Source organism: Delphinapterus leucas, chromosome 2 (assembly GCF_059928025.1).
Source record: "Delphinapterus leucas isolate spDelLeu-1000000601 "Yukka" chromosome 2, BTC_Dleu_Yukka2, whole genome shotgun sequence".
Classification (NCBI taxonomy): Eukaryota; Metazoa; Chordata; class Mammalia; order Artiodactyla; family Monodontidae; genus Delphinapterus; species Delphinapterus leucas.
Window position 1 is genome coordinate 66,325,584 of NC_143130.1, and position 25,568 is coordinate 66,351,151.

Consider the following 25,568-nt stretch of genomic DNA (forward strand, 5'->3'; position numbering starts at 1 on the left):
AAAAATAACCTTCAGGAATGAAGGGGAAATCAAGATATCGATATTTTCAGATGAAGGAAAACTTAGCGAATTTGTCACCAGAAAAACTATGTTAAAAGGATGGCTAAAGAAGTTATTAAAATATAAAGGAAATGATAAAAGAAGGAATTTTAGACTATCTGGAAGGAGGAAAAAACAATGGAAAGATGAAAATATGGAGGGACTTCCTTGGTTGTCCAGTGGTTAAGATTCCATGCTCCCAATGCAGGGGGCATGGGTTCAGTCCCTGATCAGGGAACTAAGATCCTGCATGCCACACAGCACAGCCAAAAATTTTTTTTAAATGAGATTTTTAAAAATGATGAAAATATGGGTAAATATAATAGGCTTTATGGGTCTTCTTGAGTTTTCCAAGTTGTTTTTGAATAATATTGATGTGGTTCTCAAAGTATGTAGAAGACATAGTTAAGACAATTATATTATAAATGAGGGAAGATAAAGGGACTTAAGGTAGGTACACTTTCTATACTTCACTTGAACTGGTAAAATGTCAACACCAATAAACTTTGATGTGTATGTATAATGTACCTAGAATAAGGAACAAGTAATCCTTAGGAAGATAGTAAAAAAAAAAACAGAGATATGAAGGACAGAGGGAACAAAAAGAAGACAGAAAATTAAGTGGCAGATTTAAGCCCTAACATTATTGATAATTACATTAAATGTAAATGGTCTAAATACAACAATTAAAGGACAAAGATTGATGGCCTGAATTTAAAAAGTGACCCAACTATATCTTGTCACTTCAAATATAACAGTATAGGTAGGTTGAAAATAAAAGGATGGAAAAAGATATACTAGGCAAACATTAACCAAAAGAAATCAGGAGTGGCTATATTAATATCAGATAAAGTAGATCTCAGAGCAAGAAATTTGTCAAGAACAGAGAATGATATTACATAATGATAAAAGTCAATCTTAAATATGTATGCACCAATCAACAGAGTTGCAAAATATGTGAAGCAAAAACTAATAGAACTGAAAGGAGAAATAGATAAATTAATAATTACAGTTGTAGACTTCAATACGCATCTCTCAACAGGTGATAAAACAAGTAGCCATAAAGTCAGAAAAGATACAGAACTCCACAGCACCATCAACCAACAGGATCTAATCATCATTTATAGAACAATGCACCCAGCAACAGCAGAATATACATTCTTTTCAATCACCAAAAAACCCACATTTACCAAGACAGATCATATTCTGAGGATCACAAAACCTCAACAAATGTAAAAAAAATTGAAATCATACAGAGTAAGTTCTCTGACCACAATGGACTCAAAAAATCAGTAACAGAAAGATAACAGGAAAATCTCCAAACACTTGGATACTAAACAATACACTTATAAATAAAATGAGGACGTTTCAAAGAAATTTTTAAAAATACATCAAGCTCAGTGAAAATGAAATGTTCTGGCAACCCATTCCATAATCAGGCAATTACAAGAAGTAACTTTTATTAAAAGTCAAAAAAGAATTTAAAAAAATCACAGTTTATTTTTGAATTTGAATTGTTGTAAGAACATTTTATTGATTCCAGTTGCTACTGCTGCTCTTGAGCAGTTTCTTAGAATAGTCAATGGAATTGACAGGTTAGCAATTTTACTGAAAGAAGGCAAGAAAAAATTAATGAAATAAACATATAATTTATTGTATTACTTCTCTGAACATCACTGACCCATCAAGAGAATACTCAGACATGAGCAAGAGTAATAAAATTCTATCAGGTCTGATATTTTGCCAACTTTCAGTCATATAAAAACAGCTTTACACATTTTTTTTTTTTTTTTTGCGGTACGCGGGCCTTGCGGCCTCTCCCGTTTCGGAGCACAGGCTCCGGACGCGCAGGCTCAGCAGCCATGGCTCACGGGCCCAGCCGCTCTGCGGCACGTGGGATCCTCCCGGACCGGGACACGAAACCGCGTCCCCTGCATCGGCAGGCGGACCCCCAACCACTGCGCCACCAGGGAAGCCCTTTACACATATTTTTCATTTTTATTATGAAAGTGTATTTGTGGAAATAAGAAGTGAACATATTTTATTTAACAAATTGTAACTTGATTTATATCTTTTAAATATTTAAATACACAGTATGTTTTTCATTTCTTCTCTTGCCCTGGGCCCAGCAGATGTTAGGGGGTGGGCCTGATCCTAACCTCCTTGACCCTCAGACCCTCAGCTTCCTTTTCCGGAAAAGGAGAATAACACTCCTGAGCTCACGAATTCGGATGAACTAGGCACCTGAGCAAATATGGCTAATGTAAGTTCCCTCACTCTCCTGAGGAGGAATTCATATTCTAGGAGTGTTTTGGAGTCTTTGTTTTGGTTTTCTTTAAAATTTTATTTTTATTTTTTGGGGTATGCAAGGGAGTCTCGTGGGTAAGGAAGTGGTTGAAAACACCGAAGGGAGAGTTGTGTGATAGGGCGGGGTGGGATCGGCTCCGAGGAACTGGCTTTGGTAGTGGGAATGGAGAAGAGGAATCCCCATCCGCCCCCGCAGGAAACGCTCCAGTGATTGGAGGTGTGTGTGCTTGTGTGTGCCGGTGTGTGAGGAGGGGGTTAGCTCTGACTCCCGCAGACATCACCACGCATGACGAAGCTACTTCCCCTCACGCGGTCCAAGGCGCACACGCGCGATCCACGGCCACGCCTGCACACACTCGACACACACAGGGTAACCGAGGGTCCGGTTGCCATGGCGAGCAGGAGCGCGAGAGCCCTGCCGCCCCGCCCGCCCCCGGCCGAGCCCGGTCAACTCCATCTCTGATTGGCCGCTGCTTCCTCATTATGCAAATTATTTGCGTAGACCCGGCGGCCAGCTGCCTTACGTCATCAAACACGGGGGCTGGGGCTCGGGGCTCAGTTCCGGGAGAGCTCGGGCGGGAGCCCAGAGAGCGAGGCGCGGGGACCTGAAGCTAGACCCCAGCATCCCGCCGCTTCGGCCCGGGCCTGCCCCGCCCCCTGCCCCGCCCTTTTCCAGCCCGCCCCACCCTTTCTACGCCCCTCCATCCGGACGCCGCCCCCGGTGCAGCCCCCCGCCCTCGCTGCCCGTGTCCCGCCCCCTCCCCCCCTGGCCCTCGCCACCGGTCCAGGGAGGGGACGGCGGGACAGGCGGGACCGGCGGGACCGGCGGGAGGGCGGACCGGGCGGGGATATGGCCGCGGCGCCCGGAGGGTCTGCGCCGCCCGCCGGCCCCGGCCCGCGCCTGGGTTTCAGCACCGCGGACAGCGGCGTCGGTATGAGCGGGCTAAACCCGGGTCCTGCCGTGCCCATGAAGGACCACGACGCCATCAAGCTCTTCGTGGGGCAGATCCCGAGGGGCTTGGACGAGCAGGACCTCAAGCCGCTGTTCGAGGAGTTCGGCCGCATCTACGAGCTGACGGTGCTGAAGGACCGGCTCACCGGCCTCCACAAAGGTGCGCGGGGTCAGCCCAGCCCAGCCCAGCCCAGCCCTGCCCAGCCCTGCCCAGCCCCATTCCGATTAGAGTGCGGCCCAGCCCAAATCCCAGCCTCAACCCCAGCCCCAACCCTAGCCCTATCTAGAGCCAGTCCAACACCAGTCTAATACCAGCCCACTTCAGCCCAGTCTTCTTCCCAGATCACAGAACCCCCAACCCAGAATTTTCTCTCTGACATCCTCCCTCTGATCATCACTCTGGTCCCGACATGTACTCCACTCTAACCTCCAACTCCCTTCCCTTCACGTCTCACATCGCAACACTCCTCGCCTTTCAGCTGGACTTCCCTCTATCTCTCCCATCAGACATCTCAAATCCTGGAATTTGGAAACTTATTCCACCTTCTAGGTCTCTGACACCTTCAATCTCCCAAACCCTGGACCCAATCATTCCTGAACCACCATCCCTCCACCCCCATCTGGGGCCACCCCACTCAGGCCTAACCACCTTCACACACATTTTGGGCTTGCACCCCTCATTCTGGCATCTAAGACCAGTCAACCCCCAGAACCTTCTTTTGATTCACACTGCCAACCTAAAATCTCACAGACACAAACTCTCCGCTTCTTCAGAACCCATGCCTGTCTAAGTCACAAAATCCAATTCCCCTCCCAGGAGGCTCTCAGCACCAAATTCCGCCTTCATGCTTAACAATAGCCCCAATCTCTCCTACTCCCATCCAGAATCCCACCACTGTCTTCCTTTTCTGATTTGAGTCCAGAACTCTGATCTCAGCTGGGAACTCCAGCCACCTTGTGCCCCCTCATCTCAGGCTTCTTCTCAGCTGAACCTACACTTCTTTTACCCTCTAATCTTCCCACTCCTGTGACACATATTTGTCCCTTCCCAATCCTCTTTATGGCCTCCTGCTTTCCCTCCCTTACAGGGTGGTCCTGGACCAGAGCCTGTGGACCAGAGCCTCAGGGTGGGTCAGGTTGAAGAGGTAGAAAGGGGTCTTCTCCCTGCCCTTGCTAGAGAGAGACGCACCAGGTCCTATCCAGCCACACCCCTTTCCTCCTGTAGGAATAGGGAGGAGGCTTGTTTACATGCAGAAAAGTCTGTCCAGGCTGGGCTGGAGTAAGAGAGCCAGAGACACATTCATACATGGGCAGGGGAAGGAAATTATTTGAGAAGAAACACCTTTTTCTCTCCCCACCTTCACCATGCTGCAGTTTCAGGTTTGGGGAGTGGGGGAGGGTCCCCAACTATCCTCCGTGATCTTTCCAGGAGAGAAGTGGTGGGTCCTGGGTAACAGTTAAATGTACTTTCCTAAGGGCTAAGAGCTGGAAACAGGCTGCCACCTTTTCAACTCAGAGGCTTTGGAGAGTTCCTAGGCACACTAACATAGAGACTCCAGGAAAATGCCCATAGAAGATTTGGGAGCAGCTATGAAGCAGTGCATCTTCCACCCTCCTGGGTGGGGTCATTTTTAGAGGGGCATGAAATGACAAGACCATACCATCCAGATTCCTTCTAACACAGTCCAGCTGCCCAGCTGTACATCCATCCATAGCAATTTATTTTCTTATTTTCTAGACATTTATTTCAGTATGAAAGTACAAGCTAATCTTTCTGAGCCATCTGTACAGTAAGGGAAGTGTATAGAATACCTTTAATTCTCACTCAAACACCATCGGAGTCTCTGAACTGTTCCCTCATCCTTTCTCTCTTTCTCTCTACACTTAGTTCTAATTCTTCCTGTTTTTTTTCATTCATCTGTCCTTCAAGCCATGCTTCTCTGTCTTTTTATCCCTCATTCTTCCACTCCCTTTCCCAGGTAGTCACACAGGGCTCCTTTAGGCAGCAACTAGGCCCTCGAGCCTTTCTGAGAGGCCCCCAGCCCTGCCCAGTTCTGACATCAGCTAATATGGCTTGGTGGCAGTAGATGGAACAGAGATGTAAGTGGAATCAGGTGTTTGGTGATTTATCCCCAAACCAACCCACAGCTCTTGAAGGCAGGGTTGCCTTGCAAGATCACTGAGGAGGGTCTCCAAGTCAACATATTCTCCACCTTCTCCCCAGCAACAGTGATGTCCAAAAGCCAGAGTGACTCGTTTTCTTTTTGATGGCTGAGTACCACGGGGGGCAGCCACAGTGCTTTTAAAACAAGCTCAGCCTAGGAGTTTGGAGATTCCAAACCCTATCCTGCCACTTGTATACTCTCTGGGCTTCAGTTTCCCTATTGATATGATAAGAGTTTGTCCCAGGAGTTCTCTAAGGTCACTTTAACCCAATGAATGGCAGATATCCGCCCACCTTAAGAGGGCAACCACATAGGAGACATTGGAGAAAATGTTCCCATTTGCCTTTGAAGTCTGCTGAAGTCTAAGTGGAAAACTGCACCACACTCCTAATGGCTTCCCACATCCACTTTCTCTTCCTTCAGTCTTTCTCCTTCCTACACTCAGAAGGCTGTTTTTGAAAACACAGACCTAATGTCACAACCCTTTAGTGGCTCTCCACTGTTCTTAGGAAAAAGTTCAAAATCCAGACTGAGGTTATAGATGAGCTGATCCCTGCACACCCCACTGGCCACTCTGCCCCTAAGTTACCAATCTCCAACCATACTAGCCTTCCATCCATTTCCCCAACACACTGAATTCTTCACTCAGTCATCATATGTACTATTCTCTCTGCTTGAAATAATCGCCACACTTTTTGTTACCTCATTAACACCCGTTTGTTATTGAGAATTCAGTGTGTTCTTTGAGACATTCCTCAACCTTGTGGAGTTAGATACATCCCCCTCATGATCCTTTACATGATCCCCCTTAAGGCAGGAAATGTATCTGTCTTGTTGCCATTTTACCTTCAAGCCCTCAAAATGTCCCACCATAATAAGTATTCAATAAATCTTTTCTGAATGAGTGAGTGCTCAATGACTTTTGGAAAGGAAGAAATCTTGGCCCTGTGCTTCTTAGCAGGCTACAGGTTCTGAGGCTGGACAAAAAGAGGGTAGGACTGATCCTTTGGCTCAACCCCGACTCCTTCTCTCCCCTGTATCTACTGGTTCTTTTAGAGAAGTCAAATTTGGGGCACAATAACTATTTAAGAGGCCCTATCTTGAAGTCCTGGGAGAGCTGACAGATCAAGTTCCTTGGATAGGATTGGAAGTCCCTAGAAGCTCCTACCCATAGGACACCCTTAAACCAGTCCCATCTTCCAAGCCTCAAAATTATCCCTTCCTCAGACTCAAACTAGGAGGAGGTGTTAGCAAGGAGTTCTGGGGTCCTGGGGTCCCAACCTTTCTCCTCCTCTTCTGTCTCCTCCCATCTGAAACTGAGTTGGGAAGGAATTGAGGCTGATTCTGAGAGACTTTGGGAGTATGAATCCAAAAAGGAAAGGGGAGGCTGGGGTTAAAGCTGAAGGCAAAGCTGCTTAGGGAGGTCTAACCCTAACAGGATTTACGGCTGGAGTGGGGAGGGGAGATGTGGGATTGTATTAGCATGTGACTGGGTGTGGGTACACATGTTCCGTAGGCAAGAGGCCACGAGCAATTGAGAAGGAGCCAGAGCCTGGGACACAGGCACACGAAGCCCCTCCCTTCAGAGAAGGTGGGAGGCAGAGAAGCCTTCTCAGAAGTAGTGTCCTTGTTTAAAGGAGAGTGGCTTTGAGTTTGTCAACTTAATGGGGTCTTTCCAGGAAGAGTATCTGGGGGTTTCAGGAAACCCCCTGAGCCAGCCTCTTCCTCCCCAGGCTGTGCCTTCCTCACCTACTGCGCCCGGGACTCTGCTCTCAAGGCCCAGAGTGCACTGCACGAGCAGAAGACCCTGCCAGGGGTAAGTCCACCAGGGTTGGTGGGTGGGGGGAATCACCTCAGGCTGGGGACATAGGCCCTATGTGCATGGCAAAGCAGCATATAGGGGCTGGGCTGGGACCAGGAACTAGAAGAAGAGTCATCTTTCCAGGAGAGGACTTACCTGTACCCTTAACAGCTACAGGTTATGTGTTATGTTCAGTCTTCTGGTCCAAAGAAACGGGCTCAAGACTCTTGGGCTAAGTGTACCATGCCCATAATTAGGGAAGGCATTACTGTTGTGAGCTATGCTAGAGTTTGTCCATGTTGGCTAAGATCATGATTTTTAGGTGTCATTTGTCACTGGTGTGAGCATATATGCAGATACATGGAGGAGAGGCTCTGCTGGTCTGGAATCCCACTTCCTCCAGTTCTAGGGTCCTTGATGGCACTTCCCTCTGGTCCTCTTCCTGTAATGTTTTTTGGGGTGTCTTGACTCACCAAGATTGCTTTCCCTCCACACCCCAAACACGTAGCTAAAGTTAAGAGAGATCTGATTCCACAGGCAGCTAGGCTACTGTGTATCAGTGGCACTTGATATGGCCTTGGCTAATGGCTAATCACTGGACAAAAGGCAAAGTGGGACCTACTGTGGAAGGAAGAAAGTGGTGATTGTTAGGAACTAGTGTGGGTTCACCAAGAGCAAGTCATACTACACAGCCTCATTCTTTCTTGTCCAAGGAGTGATATGTCTAGAACAAGAATGCTATTCAAATGTCCCAGGCAGGCCAAACATGGGACACATATCCACTTCCAGGCGTCAGATTTAAGAGGGTCATTAGCCTACCATAAAGATACTAGGATGGGATGGGAACATAAAATATATCATGGAATGATAATTTGAAGAATTGGGGATATTTAGCTGGAGAAAATAGGGTTTAGTGGGGGCTGCAATAGGGAGGCATCATAACATAATAATTAAGAATACTAGTTTTTTGAGACTCACAGACTGGATTTGAATCCCAGCTCTGCCATTTACCACTTCTGTGTCTTCAGATACATTACTAGAAAATTTCCTCATCTATAAGGAGTAGGTTATACTAACACTTAGCTCTCTGGGCTATTGTGAGGATTCACTGAGGCTTAGCAAGTGCCTGGCACAGAGTAAGATCTTGATACATATTACTGTTGGGGCGGGTAACCGCTTTCACATCCTGAAGAGGGATTTGGTTTCCTATGGGTGGCCTCACAGAGCAGTGGGGTATAAAGAGCAGATGCGCTAATTTCAGCTCCGTGTAAAGAAGTCATTTCTCTGCATTGGAGCTCTCCAGCAATAACGCAGGCTTTACTTAGAGCCGATCAGGCTGTTATCGGGGTGTCAGATCCTAGAACCAATCCTTGTAATTGAAGGAACTTGAGCCTCGCTCTTGAAGACTCAGTGTCAAGTTAACACTAACTTATCACCCTCGCCAATCCTCTGTATGCAGGCTCTGGAGTCAGACAGACCTGGGTGTCGATCCAGGCCCCACCACTCACTGACTCTATGACCTTGAGCAAGTCTTTACCTCTCTAAGCCTAAGCTTCCTCATCTGTGAAATTGAACTTGTAGGGTTGTTATCATAATTAAATGAACTAAGTCATGTAAAGTGCTTAACACAGATCTTGGCAGACAATCAGTACTCAATACAGGTTAGCTGGTGGTAGTAGTAGTAGTAGTAGTAGTAACAGCAGCATTACTAGGAGTAATAGTAGAAGTCATTACTCATCCAACCTTGGGAGTAAATGACTTCTGTCACTAGAATTGAGTCAATGATACGAACAGTAACACTCCACGTGGGAAACATCATGGTAGAGGTGCAGAGACAAGAGGAACAGATGGGTGTGAAATGAGGCTGGGAGTGTAGAGGAGGGGGCCCTCATGTGAGCAGGGGCCAGACTAGAAAGAAGATCCACAGAGGGCAGTGGCTGAAGAGGAAACTTTGAACTCCAGGCTGAGGGGTTTGGACTTTATCCTGAAAGCAAATGAAAGGCACTGAAAAAATTAATATGAACTTTGGGAGAACAAATCCCCACCTTAGGGACTTCCCTGGTGGTCCAGTGGTAAAGAATCCGTCTTGCAATGCAGGGGATGCCAGTTCAATCCCTGGTCGGGGAACTAAGATCCCACATGCCGCGGGGCAACTAAGCTGCACGCCACAGCTAGAGAGAAGCCCGTGCACCAGAACAAAGAGCCTGTGCACTGCAACGAAAGATCCCGTGTGCCGCCAACTAAGACCTGATGCAGCCAATAAATGTTAAAAAAAAAAAAAAAAATCCCCTCCTCAACCAGCCACAGGGCTCCACAAGAGATGGGGTACCTGGGGTACTCTATGAGGCTGAGGGCACCTGAGATAAGGACAGTGAAGCCCTATACTACTGGGACAATTTCTGGGAGAAAAAAGAGAAATAATAATAACTAACATATATTGATACCAGACAGTGTTCCTAGCACTTTACAGGTTCAAATTCATTTAATCCTCTATGAAGAAGGTATTGTTATTGGCATTCCCATTTTACAGGTGAGGAAACTGAGTCATAGAAAACAAGTGACTTGCCCAAGGTCATGTAGCTACTAATGGGAAGATGTGGGCTTTGAATGCAAGTAGTCTGGCTCCAGAACTCATTCACTTAACCACTGCACTGTTACCTGAGCCAAGCTGGTGGCAGATAGGGGTCTAAAGTTCTGGAGGGGATGGTGACTGGGTACATCTGCCCCCTCTCACCCTTTCATCTACAGGCTTCCAACATGGCCTGACTTCCTCTTGTACTGCCAGGATTGGCTTATTCACCCTCCTCAGCTTAACAAAGTGAAAATTAATATTTAATTATTCTCCTAAATGAAAATCGATGGCCCTGTTGGCCAGCCCCAGCAATGGCCGAGTCATCAATCTTTCCTCTGGGCCTGCCAGGGGCAGCAGTAGCTTTAGTCACCTGGCCTCAGGCCCACCAGCATGGAGAGGTGGGTGCCCAGCTCTCTGTAGGCACTGGGTCCTGGGCACACCTGCCATCTGCTGGAGAAGCAGGGACAACACTTCAATCTGGACTCTGACTGGAGGCAGGCAGGACTGTCGCTGTGGGACTAGGAAAGGCTGTGTCAAACCTAAAGAGAAAGCCTGAACCGCTAGGAGAAATTTCATGTTATCTGCTGGACTGGGACCTCCCCTCGGCCCCCCTCCACGAGCTCCCTGCTAATTTCTGTCACCTATCAAAGCTTGACTCCCAACTCAGGACTTCCTTCAAACCTCAGTGGTCTGTCCCATCTTCTACAGCTTCTTCCCCATGAAGCTAGAGTTACTTCTTTCAGCCTCACTTTAGGCTCCAGAATCCACCTGAAGAAAGTGAGGCCCAACCTCAGCCCCACCTTCTGGGATTCAGAAGGTTCCCTCCTGCCCCCGCACTTGTCTCCCTCCATGTTCATGTTCTCCTTTCCCCTGGGCATCCATCCCTTCAAACACCATGAAGGAGACAGACATAACTGAGTACATTTGCTTTTGCAGGTTGTGCCCTGCACAAAACAGCTTGAGTGGAAAAGGCAAACAGGGCCTGAAATCCAGCCATGCTCTATTGACCAAGCCATGCACATTATCACAGGACTGTGTAAGCCCAGAGGAAGGGTCACATTTTTCCTAATTTGCCCACAGGGTTGCCTCTTTGTAACTCACACAAAGGCACTGTATGTGCTAGCAGCTGCCCAGTGCATGAGCTGGCGCCTTTGCCCTCAAGGAGCTTCCAGCCCAGAAATAACTTGTTGCACCTCAGTGGGGTTTAACCTCTGGGCACGTAGAAGAAGCATCAGAGGTGGAGAAGGAGGAGATGCTTCACAGGCGAGACGCTGTCTGAGCTGAATCATGATCATACTTCATCATGTTTGAAGGCCTAGAAACCTAAAAGACAAAAGTGTCTTCTGGAATTCTGGGGACAGTCAGGGAAAGTGCCCAGAAAGATGTCTAAGGCTCCAAGTGAATGGAGAGTATCATGCATGTTGGGCAGCACGGGAGGCAGGACTAACAGGTTTTGGCTCCCAGTCTTAGGATCTCGGGTTTTACTGGGCAGCTTGCAATGGGGAACTGTGGGTGGATTTTGAGCAGGGAAGAGTGAGGGACTGGTACTGAAAGATCACTTTGGCTACAGCGTGAATGCTGGGGTGGAGAGGATGCAATGCTGGAGGCAGATGACCCTCTGGAAACACTTGCTGAGGGCATGTGAGTGATGATACTGGCCTAGAGCTGGGGTTAGGGTAGGAACGGAGAGGAGAGGATGGACTTGAGAACTATTTAGGAAATCCATATAGATTCTAGAACGAATGGGACTTGGCAGTGGGTTGAATTAGAGGAAGGGGGTGAGGTAGAACAAAGTACTGAAAATGGTGGTTTCCTTTTTATCTGCTCCACTCTTTCTTGCACCCATGACACCTCTCTTAGACCCATCAGTAGTCCCTTCTTTGGGGAGGTTCCAATAAGCATTCTTCCCATGGTGAGGGGAAGGGGCTGAGGGCATGAGTGCTGAGTGGAGGGAAGAGCTGTGATCAGGACAGAAGAGTGTGAAGAGGGCAATGTGGACCCCAAAGGCAGGAATTTTTGGCAAGTCAAGCAGAGAGAAAGGGTAAGATCTTGCCTTCCCTGCTGCTTACAGGGGCAGAAGGCCTAGGACCCCGTACGTGTCTGTCCTGCCCCTGACCTTCTCCACTCCACTGCTTGGAGTAGGTTGTCCTCTCCTCTTTCTGACATACTCTCCCTTGATTTCCCCTCCAGGGCTGGGCCCTGAAGCAGAAATGTGCCTGGACTTGGGAAAGTCTCAGGGGAATAGGTGCTCAGCCAAGGGCAACAGCTCCCGTGAGGTCCCATGACAAGTTCTTGGCCAAGGAAGCAATGCCCTCTTTTCTTCAAAGGGGAACAGTGATTACTTGACCCCGCTTCCACATCCCTCCCCTGGCTATGGCAGGAACGAGGCAGGGTAGGGTTGCCCAGGTAGCTCATGTGGGCAGCTCTCTTTCTCCTTTAGCCACACAGAACATACCTAAAAACCGGGTGTCCTCCCTAACCACTTCCCAGTGGAGACTGAAGGCCCAGAGCCTGGGGACCATTACTCTTCTCAACTCTGTCATCACCATCTTGGGCTCCTCCCCTGAGGACTTCCCCTGCACCTCCTAACTCCCAAATTACCAACTTCCCCAACACCTAAACCATAAGCTTGAGAGTCAGCCAAAATTCCCTCCTCTCCCTCAGTCCCCACATCCAATAGAACTTTAGTCCAGTTCATTCTTCCTGAACATCCCCTGAATCTGTCCATTTCCTTCTGCCCTAGTCCAGGTCACCCTCACCCTCACTTGTATCACTGATCCTCCTGCCTCTAATCTTTCCCTTTCCAATCCCTTCTCTGCATAATGACAGCTCATGGGATCCTTCATAAGACAGATCCCTCCCCCACTTAATATCCTTCCCTGGATCCCTATTGCCTTTGAAATACAACAAAGTCAAAGTTCCTTGTCATGGTTTTCACAACCTGCCCTGATCTGGCCCCTGCCTACCCTTCAATTCCATATCCTTCCATTTAAAACCCACACAAACAAAAACAAACAAACGAAAAATTTATTACATCTGGTGCACCTACTAAGATCTTGCCTTTGTCATTTTCACCACACCCCTTCAAGGTGGGATCCTGAGTGCCCTTTTACTAGTGTGGATACTGAGGCTCAGAGACCTTAAGGAAGTTGTCAGTGATGGAGCCAGGATTTAAACCCACGTCTATCGGACTTGGCAGCAATCTGTACTACCCTAGCTCCCTCGGTGTCAGGTGCCCACCAGAAAACCCTTGCTCCTTCAGACTTGCATCTCCCTCTCCGTACCCCAGACACCTGGAGTGTTCAGCCTCCAGCCCCACCTCTCCCACGATCTCCACATGGCCCAAATGACCCCAGTGCTGCAAGACCCAGCTCAAACCCTGCCTCCCCCATGAAACTTTCCCTGAGCCAGCCTCTCCAGCTGGAGTCAGCCTCTCCCACAGCACTTTACCTTGCACGCCTCCCAAGGTCCTGGTCCCTCTGTGCCTCGTTATTTGTGTTCATGTCTTAAGAATGGAGCTGAGTGACACAATGCAAAAATCATGGACTTCAGTGTCAGGCAGACCTGGAGGCAAATCCCAGCTCAACCACTTACCCACCGTGTGATCTTGGACAAGTGATTTAACCCCCCTCAGCCTCAGCTTTCTCATCTATACTATGGGAACAATGGCACTATCTTGCAGAGTGGTTGGAAGGAATTTAGAGACAATGTATGTAAAGTGCCCCAGGAAGGGCCTGGCACATAGTGGGCTCTCTGGAAATGGTGGCATTATCTTCCCCTCTTATACGCCTTTGAGGACAGGGTCCTAGGGTCATCGCTGTCTCCCCTGAAGGGCCCAGCCCAGGGCTCTTCACAGAGTTCTGGACATACTGGCAACATGCCCGAGTGGTGGAAAGTCTAGGTGCCCAGCCTCCGAGACCTGGACTCTGCCAGGTCCACGTGGGACATTTATGTACCACCTAATGCCCACTCTCCATCAAACAGTGGTGGAGAGGGGGAGGGGGAAAAGGGACATCCTCCAGAGCACCGATGAGCTCCACCTCCCCAGAAACCCAGCCGGGGAGGCAGCCGCCACGGAAACCACTGCTGTTACATGCGCTCGTCACTCTAGGCTCCAGTGAGAAATTCGTAGGATCTATTTAAGAACTAATAAAATAAGGATGGTCTTGCTCACCCTCACTGCCCCCCACCCCAGGCTTCTACCCTTCTGCCACACTCCTCCCTACCTTTCCTGCACCCCCCCTTCCTGACCCCTTATCCCCTCATTTCCTTCCCACCTCCCCCAGTATTTCTCTCTTTCCTTGCCCTGTGTAGGTCTGTCTTATTCTCTCATCATTTCTGTCTTCCTATGTCTCTTCATCTCTCCCTGTGTCTCTGCTCTCCATGGCTCTGTCTCTTTTTTTTTTTTTTTTTTTTTTTGCTGTACGTGGGCCTCTCACTGTTGTGGCCTCTCCCGTTGCGGAGCACAGGCTCCGGACGCGCAGCCTCAGCGGCCATGGATCGCGGGCCCAGCCGCTTGGCGGCATGTGGGATCTTCCCGGACCTGGGCACGAATCCGTGTCCCCTGCATCAGCAGGCACAGTCTCAACCACTGCGCCACCAGGGAAGCCCGGCTCTGTCTCTTGGTCTCTCCTCCACAGTCACAGGTGGCCATGCCCAGGGACGGGTCCTGTCCTCCTGGTCCCTGGTGCAGGCCATCCAGACCTGTCCAGCTCGCCCTGATCTCCTTGGATTGATCTGTCACCCCTCTAGACTGCAGCCCGAGTCCTGTCGGTGTCTCAGCCCTCACCCACAGCCTGGTACACTGCAGGTGCTCCACCACCAGCGGGTGGGTGTGTAAGAGCGCGTAAGAACCTGAGCCCTGGGTGGGAGGGGGATTGCTCTGGTTCAGGCTTGGCCTGTTTTCCTTTCCTTTCCTTTTTTTTTTAAGCCCTCCCCCCACCCCTCCCCCAAATTTGATCCAAAGGAAATTGCTCAACTGTGACTGCCAGGGCGTTACTATGGTTACTCGATAGCACTTGTGGCTATGGTAACAGGAAGCTGCCTGTTGTCTCGGCAACGAGCACACTGGTAGGGGATGGAGTGGCCCCTGATTGGTGCAGAAGCATTGCATTTCCTGAGGGGAGGGGGTCAGATCATCACCTTCTCAGGCCAGATGGCCATCAGTACCCCTTCCTCCATGAACAGGAAGGCTGCTCTTCTTTCCTTCCGGCACTCAGCTGTCTGCCCCCCAACAATAATTCCTCACGTCCTACGCATCCAGCTCTTGGCTGTTTACAAAGACCTTTTGCGTCCCCATTATGTCATGTGATCCCCACAACACCCATGAGAGGAAGGTGAGATGGGGATTCAATCGTGAATTCTCTCAGGGTGGTTGGGGGATGGGAGTGGGTGGGGTATATATGGAAATCACCTAGGAGCGTTTACAAATTATACAATCCCCCAACTTAAGAGTCTGATATGGTTCCCAGGTGATTCTTATCTACCCCTGATCAGGGAACCCCTGAATTAGAAGGTGAAATTGGTTGGTGGGGGAGGGTATGGAGGGAGGAGTCAAGCTGCTTTCCAGGTTTATAGCCTGGATGACTGGATCAGGTTTGGGCAAAAAGATGAGCTCTGGTTTGGGTGTGTTGAGTGGAAGGTGCCAGTGGACTTTCTAGGCGGGGTGTCCGGCAAGAAGCTGGGCACATGGGTCTGAAGCTCAGGAGGGAGGTAAAGGCTGGAGACGCAGAGCTCTGAGTCATCACTGTGGGGACAGGAGCTGAGGCTGTCGGTTTGGATGAGATTAGCCAGGAAAAAAGGGAAGAGTGGGATGAGTAGGGCCAAGGATGGTGCCCTGGAGAACTCCAGCATCCTCAGGGGAAGGGGTCCCAGGGAGGGGACTGAGAGGGTGAGGGTAGAAACTATGGTGACATAGAAGCTTGGGGAAGGTTTTTCTCATTTGACAAGTTGAATCTGAGAGAGGATGGCTTACTCGAAGTCATACAACCATTAAATGGCAGAGTTGGGGGTAGATGGCCCTAAATCTGATTCCCAGATTATTTAATCTAAGTGACACATAGAAGTATATTCTCAGTTTTAGACACAGAACACACATCTGCCCTCCTACCCAATTCCTCGCACCCAAAGCCTTTAAGGAAGTCCAGGAGCCAGAGGGACAGGCCGCACATGGTCCCTACACAGAGCCAAGGCAGGAGAATCTTTTTGACCTCCACGGTCCCTCCTCTGCTTGCCCCTGAGCTTCCTATCGCCTAATCCTTCAGGCTTCAGCACCTTCTAAATTCCTGCCTTTAAGGGATGAATCTTGGAGAAAATCTATAATCCCTGTGTGAGAGTGGTGGGGTGTAGAGTTCAAAGGGGTGAGGGATTAGATCCTGAGGAGTCCAGGGGTGGAGAAGCCGGGGCAGGGCCAGGCAGTCACGCTGACTGGGTGTGTTGGTCCGATGTCTTTCAGATGAATCGTCCCATCCAAGTGAAGCCGGCTGCCAGTGAGGGCCGAGGAGGTAACTTGCCTGCCTGCCGAATCTCAGGGTATCATCCATGTCGGGGATGGTGGGCCCACTTCTGGAGTCAGGCCTACCTAGGGTTTATTACTAGAGCCTCCCTGGGTAAGGGGGGCAACTAGGGAGGGACCAGATTATTTAGCACCAGACAGCTCAGCCATCCCAGGTCAGACTAAAGAGGGATGGGGTCCCAGCATCCCCAGACCCAGAAGAGGCAGGAGATAGAGGCTGGACATAGAGGAAGGGAGTTCTTGCCACCTTGCCCCTGGAGAGAGTTCATTCCTGTTTTAACAGGTGGAACTTCCAGGTTTGTTTGAAGAACCAGGTTAGAGTTATTCTCCTTTTCCAGATCTTCTGATTACAGAGAACTCAGTCCAGTCTGGGTTGGAGCCATTCATTCCTTCATTTCAGTTGCCTTGGGAAAAAGATGAGGCTCGTAAGACAGATTTTGTAGGCCATATTAAGGAACTGAACTCTATGCTGAGGACCATGGAAAGTCTTCAAAAGTTTTTTTTTTTTAGCTGCACTGTTTCCTAATGCAGAAAGACTAATGCTCCTTAAGAACAGGAGGGTTTGAGAGCCTGTGCTTTTTTTTTTTTAATCTTTATTAGAGTATAATTGCTTTACAATGTTGTGTCAGTTTCTGCTGTACAACAAAGTGAATCAGTTATATGTATACCTATATCCCCATATCCCCTCCCTCTTGCGTCTCCCTCCCATCCTCCCTATCCCACCCCTCTAGGTGGTCACAAAGCACCGAGCTGATCTCCCTGTGCTATGCGGCTGCTTCCCACTAGCTATCTGTTTTACATTTGGTAGTGTATATAAGTCCATGCCCCTCTCTCACTTTGTCCCAGCTTACCCTTCCCCCTCCCCATGTCCTCAGTCAATTCTCTATGTCTGCGTCTTTATTCCTGCCCTGCCACTAGGTTCATCAGTACAATTTTTTTAGATTCCATATATATGCGTTAGCATACGGTATTTATTTTTCTCTTTCTGACTTACTTCACTCTGTATGACAGACTCTAGGTCCATCCGAGCCTGTGCTTTTTGACAACCAGCTGAGTTCTGGCCAGCTTCCATACTGGAAAAGCAATACTAGCTTCTGGTGTCAGTTCTTGGTGTCTTTCTTGCCCTTGGGTGTTAAATCATTCCAAGAAATCTGCCTGGAGCCCTCCCTGACATTTGCGGACTCCCTCTTAAATAAGACTTTCTCCTGAGGGAGACGCAAGAGGGAAGAGATATGGGGACATATGTATATGTATAACTGATTCACTTTGTTATAAAGCAGAAACTAACACACCATTGTAAAGCAATTATACCCCAATAAAGATGTTAAAAAAAAAAAGACTTTCTCCCCACCTTAGGGAGGTCAGCCATGGCTTTTTATTAGGTAAAAGAAGCTGCCCAAGATCAGGGAGAGAATGGAACCCAATTGACAGACATTTATTGACTCCTAGTAATTCTGCACATCCTCTCAGACTTCAGGCTCAGTGTCCACACCTACAAGGGACTCTAGTAGCTTCATAGCTCCATTGTGGAGTTTTTCCCTCCAAGAAATCCATTCTTCCTCCTTTTAGATTTTCTGATTTTGGTCTCTTTGATTCTCCACTTCTGGTCAAGATGTTATCATCCCACTTTGTCTTAAGGAGATATTTCCAAGCTTCCTCCCTCTCCTCCAAACACAAATCCTCCTTTTCCATCTCATTCTTTCCAGACTGGTTTTTGAGAAGTTCCAGGATGCATACCAAACCTCTGGTTCACTTGTCCCAAGAATTTCTGCTTCTTGGGAAACTGTTAGGCATCAGGGCCAATGTTGGCCAACTTCTCAGCCCTGCCCACGAACACTAGACAGCTGAGAGGTCACCTGAGAGTACTTGAGTGAGCTAAGAAGCAGACAGATTGGGCTGTAGTTTGTTCAGCCATCCAACCAATATCTTTTGAGCAACTTACTCCACATTAGGAATGCAAGGCAGACCTGGCACCTGGCCTCATGGAGCTCTGGAGCTATAAGGGGATATAAACAGTAAAACAAAGCTATCATCCAGTGTGATCAATGCTTTTCAAGTCCTGGGGGATTGAAAAGCATTGGGGAAAACATGGGGCACCTTAGTCTGGGAGGTCAAGGTGGGCTCCCAGAGGTGGTAATATTTAAGCTGAGATCTCAAGGATGAACAAGAAGTAGTCAAATAGAAAAAGGAGGAGCAAGGGAGCAAGTATTTCAGGTGGAGGGAAGAGCATGTACAGAGCTCAGAAGAACATAATGCAACTTGGAGTCTGGTTCAGGAACTAAATCCAGGATGCTGGGGGCACACTTGCTGCTTGGAGTCCAACACCTCTTGCCAGGGTGAGGGCCACTGCCCAAAGGAGGCCTCCACGTTGATTATGCTTCTGCTTAGAGTAGTCCAGATGTCTTGGTCATCTGGGCTCCCAGCAGTGGCATCAGCATGAGTTTTATCATTTGCCTCCCCGTTTTTGTACAGGTTTTTCAGGTGTAACATCATTGACATATTCTGTACATATGGCATTTCACCTCTACACCTGTTCAGATTCCGAGCAGCTCAAGAGAGCAGGAAAAGAAAATCTAGCTGAAAAGAGGTCTGCCGGGCAGTAGAAGTCATAATTTTAGTAGTTATGTATAACATAGCTATTTCTTGACAAGTGATGGCTTTTTTCTTTCTTAACATCTTTATTGGAGTATAATTGCTTTACATTGCTTAAGTGATGGCTTTTAAAGAGCATATACTCCAAAGGCATCTGTGGATAACCCTTCTTGCAGTTTTGGATGACCAGATCTCTCAATTCTTTCGTGTTCCCACTCAAAATCACCAAATGTTCCCTGATACACATTTGGGAGACAGGAGGCATATGTACTAAGTCTTGCAAAACAGTTGGGTCTTTACAATTTACAAGTATTTTACTACCAACTGATCTGTGTTAGAGACTAATCAAAAGGTGTTTCTTCTCTTCAATGCTATTATATATCTCTTCAAAAGTGAGTTCAGGGCTTCCCTGGTGGCGCAGTGGTTGAGAGTCCGCCTGCCGATGCAGGGGACACGGGTTCGTGACCCGGTCCGGGAAGATCCCACATGCCACGGAGCGGCTGGGCCCGTGAGCCATGGCCGCTGAGCCTGCGCGTCTGGAGCCTGTGCTCCGCAATGGGAGAGGCCACAACAGTGAGAGGCCCGTGTACAGCAAAAAAAAAAAAAAAAAAAAGTGAGTTCAGCTCTCTGCTGAATTGTAACACAAATTAATGCTTTAGAAACTCAACTTTTAAAATGGTATTGAATTTGGTTTTGAAATGTAACATTTGACACCAATGTAGGACAGCTTGTCTCATCCAAGTCTTATCTCTGTTATCCCAAACATTCTATAAACCTTCAGAGTTAATGGTCACACCTGCCCTGATACAGTTAAGCCTTTGAGCTTGCATATTTTAAAATTATTCCTGAAATTAAATCCTTTGTTTACAGTTGATTAATAATGATTTTTACATCTGACAAAAATACTGGTATCAATGCAGACATAATCAAGGGGGTATCAAGGCAAACGTAATCTTCCAAAATTTTGCCATTTTTTTTCTGGAAGGGATTATTAGATTTTTCTTCCCATAAAACAGGGATCACTAACTCAAATGCTATAGGAGCCAGGTAAGGAACCCTAAATGGGTGAGACTGTCATGACATAATGAAAGTTTCTGTTTTAATTATATTAAATTATATTAAATGTTGGCAACTAATTCAATTTTTAAAAGTGGGCCAGCATTGTGACAGCCTAACTAAACCTATCAGGTTTGCTTCTTCGGTCCAAAGACTGCCATTTTCTTTCCCATCTGCCATACAGGAGTATTATATTATGTACACATGCATGAGCTTTTTGACAAAAATAGTTACTTTACATTCTATCTCTTGAATTTTCATGCCAATGCAACAGAGTAGTATTACTCTTATTTTTAATCACTAGACATGAGGTTTGTGGTTGAAATGACCTATATTTTATTTTCTTATAACTTCTATTATAGGTCTGTTTTATTTTCACTTCCAGCCAATGTTGTAGAAATCAAAGTGTTAGCACAGTAGGGGAGAGCCTGAATAGAAGTAAAATTGTTTTCATTGAAAAAAAAATGTTTAAAGCAAATTTATAAAAATATTTTTCATAACACCTTGGAAAGGTACAGAGACATCCTGTCTTCCTCCCGCTATAACATTACCTACAACATCATTGTTCTTAAAACCACCCATTTGTTCCTAGGAGGAGACCAAACAGCTCCTCCTAAATCTGAAAGATCATAAGACTCTCTGTATAACCATGCTCTACAGGTCACAGATAGTCTCATGAACTTGATTCCCCCCCACAAGCTTCTAGAATAGGTAGGGCAGGAAGAGCTATTTCCTCCAAGCTTCCAAATAAGGAAACAGAGGCTCTGAGGGCAAAGCCATCTCTGACTTTCCCCGTCTGACTTGGAGTCCCCTCATAGGCACTTCGAAATAACCTATATTTTAAACACACTGTATGTTGCATTACTTTTAGAAGTTACTGGTAACACTTGCACATTCAATGCTTACAATGCAATAATAGCAACACAAGATCTGCCCGATAGAAGGTCTGGGGCCCTCTTCTTTCATGGTCATCCCTTGCAGCCTTGGTGGCACTCAGAGTGCATCCAAGTCTTCATGGACTATATTACAGTAGCCTTTTAATGTATGCCAGCCCTATGTGTATGTTTATACATACATATTTATACATATGTTTAATGTATTCCAGTTCCCATAAATTCTGCAGTCAAGTCCCACACTGTTCATATACTCCATGCTCTGTGCCTATATTTTACATCCTGTGGCATTGAACAGTACACTTTTTAATTTTTTCAATAAATTTCTTTATTTTTGGCTGTGTTGTGTCTTCGTTGCTGAGCACGGGCTTTCTCTAGTCATGGCGAGTGGGGGCTACTCTTCGTTGCGGTGCACGGGCTTCTCATTGAGGTGGCTTCTCTTGTTGCGGAGCGTGGGATTTAGGGACGCAGGCGTCAGTAGTTGTGGCACGTGGGCTCAGTAGTTATGGCATGTGGGCTCTAGAGCGCAGGCTCAGTAGTTGTGGCGCACGGGCTTAGTTGCTCCGTGGCATGTGCTATCTTCCCCGACCAGGGCTCGAACCCGTGTCCCCTGAATTGGCAGGCGAATTCTTAACCACCGCACCACCAAGGGAAGTCCTTTGAACAGTACACTCTTAAAGGAAAATTAATCTAATTTTCCAAAGTGAAATTATCTCATAATATACTAAAGGCGCCCATTTCTTTTTTTATATATAAATTTGTTTATTTTATTTATTTATTTATTTTTGGCTGCATTGGGTCTTTGTTGCTGTGCGCGGGCTTTCTCTGGTTGTGGTGAGTGGGGGCTACTCTTCGTTGCGGTGCGCGGGCTTTTCACTGCGGTGGCTTCTCTTGTTGCAGACCACGGGCTCTAGACACGCGGGCTTCAGTAGTTGTGGCTCACGGGCTTAGCTGCTCCGTGGCACGTGGCACGTGGCTTGAACCCATGTCCCCTGCATTGGCAGGTGGATCCTTAACCACTGCGCCACCAGGGAAGCCCATGGCACCCATTTCTAATTAAATATACATAGTGCCAAAAACTTTTCCCTCAGCATTTGTGTTTAATTGAATGTGAACATTAAAATGTTTGCCTGAATGAAAATTCAAAGTTCATGTATTTCAAAATGTTAAATTAACCTCAAATTACATGAGGCCAGAGCTAGGGATCCCTAAATCCCTCAGACAATGGTAACTAAATAGATCTATTTTATCTGCTCTTCAGCATGGAGACTGTGGTTGATTTTTCCTAACTTAGATTATCTCTACTATGGAAACACTAAAAATAAGTTGAACTGTAAGTACCAATCATATAGGGAATGTATCTTTTACTTCTAAGGCAAAATCTTCAAAATCACTGAACTCCTGTATTTTCTTTCCTATCTTTCAAATTTTATAACATAAAATCAATAAATTCATAAGTCACAATTGTGATTGCTCTTTCCCCAACTTGGCTGTATTTTTTACTTAGCAAATATTTACAGATCCAAGATGCCTACGGTACAGAAATAGTTTAAGTAATAAATCCATGCAATCTTTTCACTTTAAGGGTTTTTTTTTTTTTTACTTTAAAATGTAAAACTTTCTCTGAGGTAATGCCTCTGTTTTTTAATCTTCACATTTGGTTTAACTCAAAAGCCAATTATCTGTCATCACATCAACCCTCCTATAACCATTCTATAATTGTTTAATTTCTGCCTGAATTTGCAAGGGTTTGTTTAAATATCAGCCTGGATTTTGAGTAATAAACATATATTACTATCTAACTAAGTAAGCCATCTTTTCCAATTTTTTTTTCTAGGATTCTATTCTATTCAGTGTTTAACAACCAGACTTTAAGTTAAAGTTAAATTTTGAGCTAGAATTTTCAGAATTTCTTAATACTGGGACATATTCTCTGGCCTAAATCAGACACGGATCTTAGCAACAACTGTTCTATTAGTCAGTTGACACTCATATCTGTCTTTGATCCTCACACTGATTTAATTCTAAAAAGTATTCTTCCAACTAAAACCTGACTGGATAAGGCTCACAGTACTGCATAAGACCTGGTAATGTCAAGTTAATGTTTCACTTCCTGAAATGCATTCTACCTTCGAAGGAAAAGAGTGGTGCTTTCCTTCAGTTTGACTCAGAGTGGATCACCCAAAGCTAATTGTTGTAACACTTTTAGGCCATGGCTGTGGCTGAACCTCCGACAAGCCCTTCAGGTACAAGTGTATAGCCCACAAAAGAAAAATGCGTCTCCGGAGGCTGAGATCTTCTCTCTTAAGGGAACCTGAAAGCCCAGGCTTGGTCTACCTTTCTTACACACCTCCTGGCTCTCCTGGATCAGGATGAAGGAACAGTGGAGTCTCTGTTCTTTCTTAATCTAAGTCCCTATTTTTCAGGCCTCCTCCTTCACTGTATTTTTTTTTTAATTGGGGTAAAACAGACATAACATCATCTTTACTATCTTTACCATTTTTAAGAGCACAGTTCAATACTGTTAGCAATACTCACATTGCTGTGCAACCTCCAGAACTTTTTCATCTTACAAAACTCAAAGTCTGTACCCATTAACCAATAACTCTCCATTTCTCCCTCCCTCCAGCCCCTGGCAACCGTCTTTTTGTGACTGGCTTATATCACTTAGCATAATGTCCTCAAGTTTCATCCATGTTGCAGCATGTGTCAGAATCTCCTTCCTTTTTTTTTTTTTTTTTTAACGTCTTTACTGGAGTATAATTGCTTTACAATGGTGTGTTAGTTTCTGCTTTATAACAAAGTGAATCAGCTATACATATACATATATCCCCATATCTCCTCCCTCTTGTGTCTCCCTCCCACCCTCCCTATCCCACCCCTCTAGGTCGTCACAAAGCACCGAGCTGATCTCCCTGTGCTATGTATTCCCACTAGCTATCTATTTTACGTTTGGTAGTGTATATATGTCCATGCCACTCTCTCACTTTGTCCCAGCTTACCCTTCCCCCTCCCCGTGTCCTCAAGTCCATTCTCTACGTCTGCCTCTTTATCCCTGTCCTACCCCAGGTTCTTCAGAACATTTTTTTTTTTAGATTTTTCCTTCCTTTTAAAAGCCAAATGATATTCCATTGTACATATATACCATATTTTGTTTATCCATTCATTGGTTGATAAGACATTTAGGTTGCTTCTACCTTTTGACTATTGTGGATAATACTAAGGTGAACGTGAGTGTACAAATATCTCTTTGAGACTCTGCTTTCAATTCTTTTGGATATATACCCAGAACTGGTATGGCTGGATAATATGGTAATTCTATTTTTAATTTTTTGAGGAACCGCCGTACTGTTTTCCATAGCGGCTTGTACCATTCAACATTAGTGCACATACATACATAATTTCTCCACATCCTTGCCAGCACTTATTTCCCCCCCACTTTTTTAAAATAGCAGTCATCCTAATGGGTGTCAGTTGATATCTCGTAGTTCTGATTTGCACTTTCTTAATTATTAGTGATTTTGAACATCTTTTCATATATTTGTTGGTCATTGTATATCTTCTTTGGAGAACTATCTATTCAGATCTTTTGCTCATTTTTAAAAATTGAATTATTTTTATTGTTGAGTCATAGGAGTTCTTTATATATTCTGGATATTAAACTTTTATCAGATATATGGTTTGCAAATATTTTCTCCCATTCTGTAGGTTGCCTTTTCACTCTGGTTGTGTCCTTTGATGCACAGTAGTTTTAAAATTTGATGTAGTCCAAAATTTCTATTCTTACTTTTTTTTTATTTTTTATTTTTTATTTTTATTTTTTTTTCTATTCTTACTTTTGTTGCCTGTGCTTTTGGTGTCATATCCAAGGAATCACTGCCAAATGCAAGGTCATGAAGCTTTCCCCCTGTTTCTTCTAGGAGTTTTATAGTTTTAGCATTTATGTTTACATTTGATCCATTTTCATTTAATTTTTGTATACAGTACAATGTAAGGGTCCAACTTCATTCTTTTGTATGTAGATGTCCAGCTTTCTTAGCAACATTTGTTTAAAAGACTGGCACTCTTGTCGAAAATCAATTGACCACATACGTGAGGGCTTATTTCTGGCCTTTCTATTCTACTCCATTGGTCTAAATGTCTCTCTTTATGCCAGTACCACACTTTGATTACTGTAGCTTTGTAATAAGTTTTGAAATCAGTTAGACTGAGACCTCCAAAATTCTTTTTCCCCCCCAAGATTATTTGGCTATTCAGGATCTCTTGAGATCCCGTATGAATTTTAGGATCGATTTTTCTGTTTCTTAAGAAAATGCCACTGAAATTTTGATAGGTATTGCATTAAATCTGTAGATTGCTTTGGGTAGTACTGACATCTAACAACATTAAGTCTTTCAATTCATGAACATAGGATGTCTTCCATTTATTTGCGTCTTCTTCAGTTTTCTTCAGCAATATTTTGTAGTTTTCAGGATACAAGTCTTTTGCAGCCTTGTTTAAATTTATTCCTAAGTATTTTATTCTTTTTGATGCTAAGTGAAATAGTTTTCTTAATTTCATTTTCAGATTGTTCATTGCTAGTCTATAGAAACACAACTGATTTTTTTGTTGATTTTTAAAAATAAATAAATTATTTATTTATTTATTTTTGGCTGCGTTGGGTCTCTGTTGCTGTGT

General features: G+C 45.8%; 1 protein-coding gene across 2 annotated transcripts in view; it reads left to right on the forward strand.

The window, feature by feature from the left end:
* Positions 1-3,102: 3,102 nt before the first annotated feature.
* The window catches only part of CELF6 (CUGBP Elav-like family member 6), a 43,665-nt gene continuing 21,199 nt past the window's right edge, over positions 3,103-25,568 (forward strand). For both annotated transcript variants that reach the window (XM_089904201.1, XM_089904210.1), the window contains exons 1-3: positions 3,103-3,458; positions 7,197-7,279; positions 16,291-16,339. In XM_089904201.1, the coding sequence (XP_089760327.1) occupies positions 3,197-3,458; positions 7,197-7,279; positions 16,291-16,339 (394 nt within the window). In that variant the 5' untranslated portion in view covers positions 3,103-3,196. The remainder of the gene's footprint in view (positions 3,459-7,196; positions 7,280-16,290; positions 16,340-25,568) is intronic.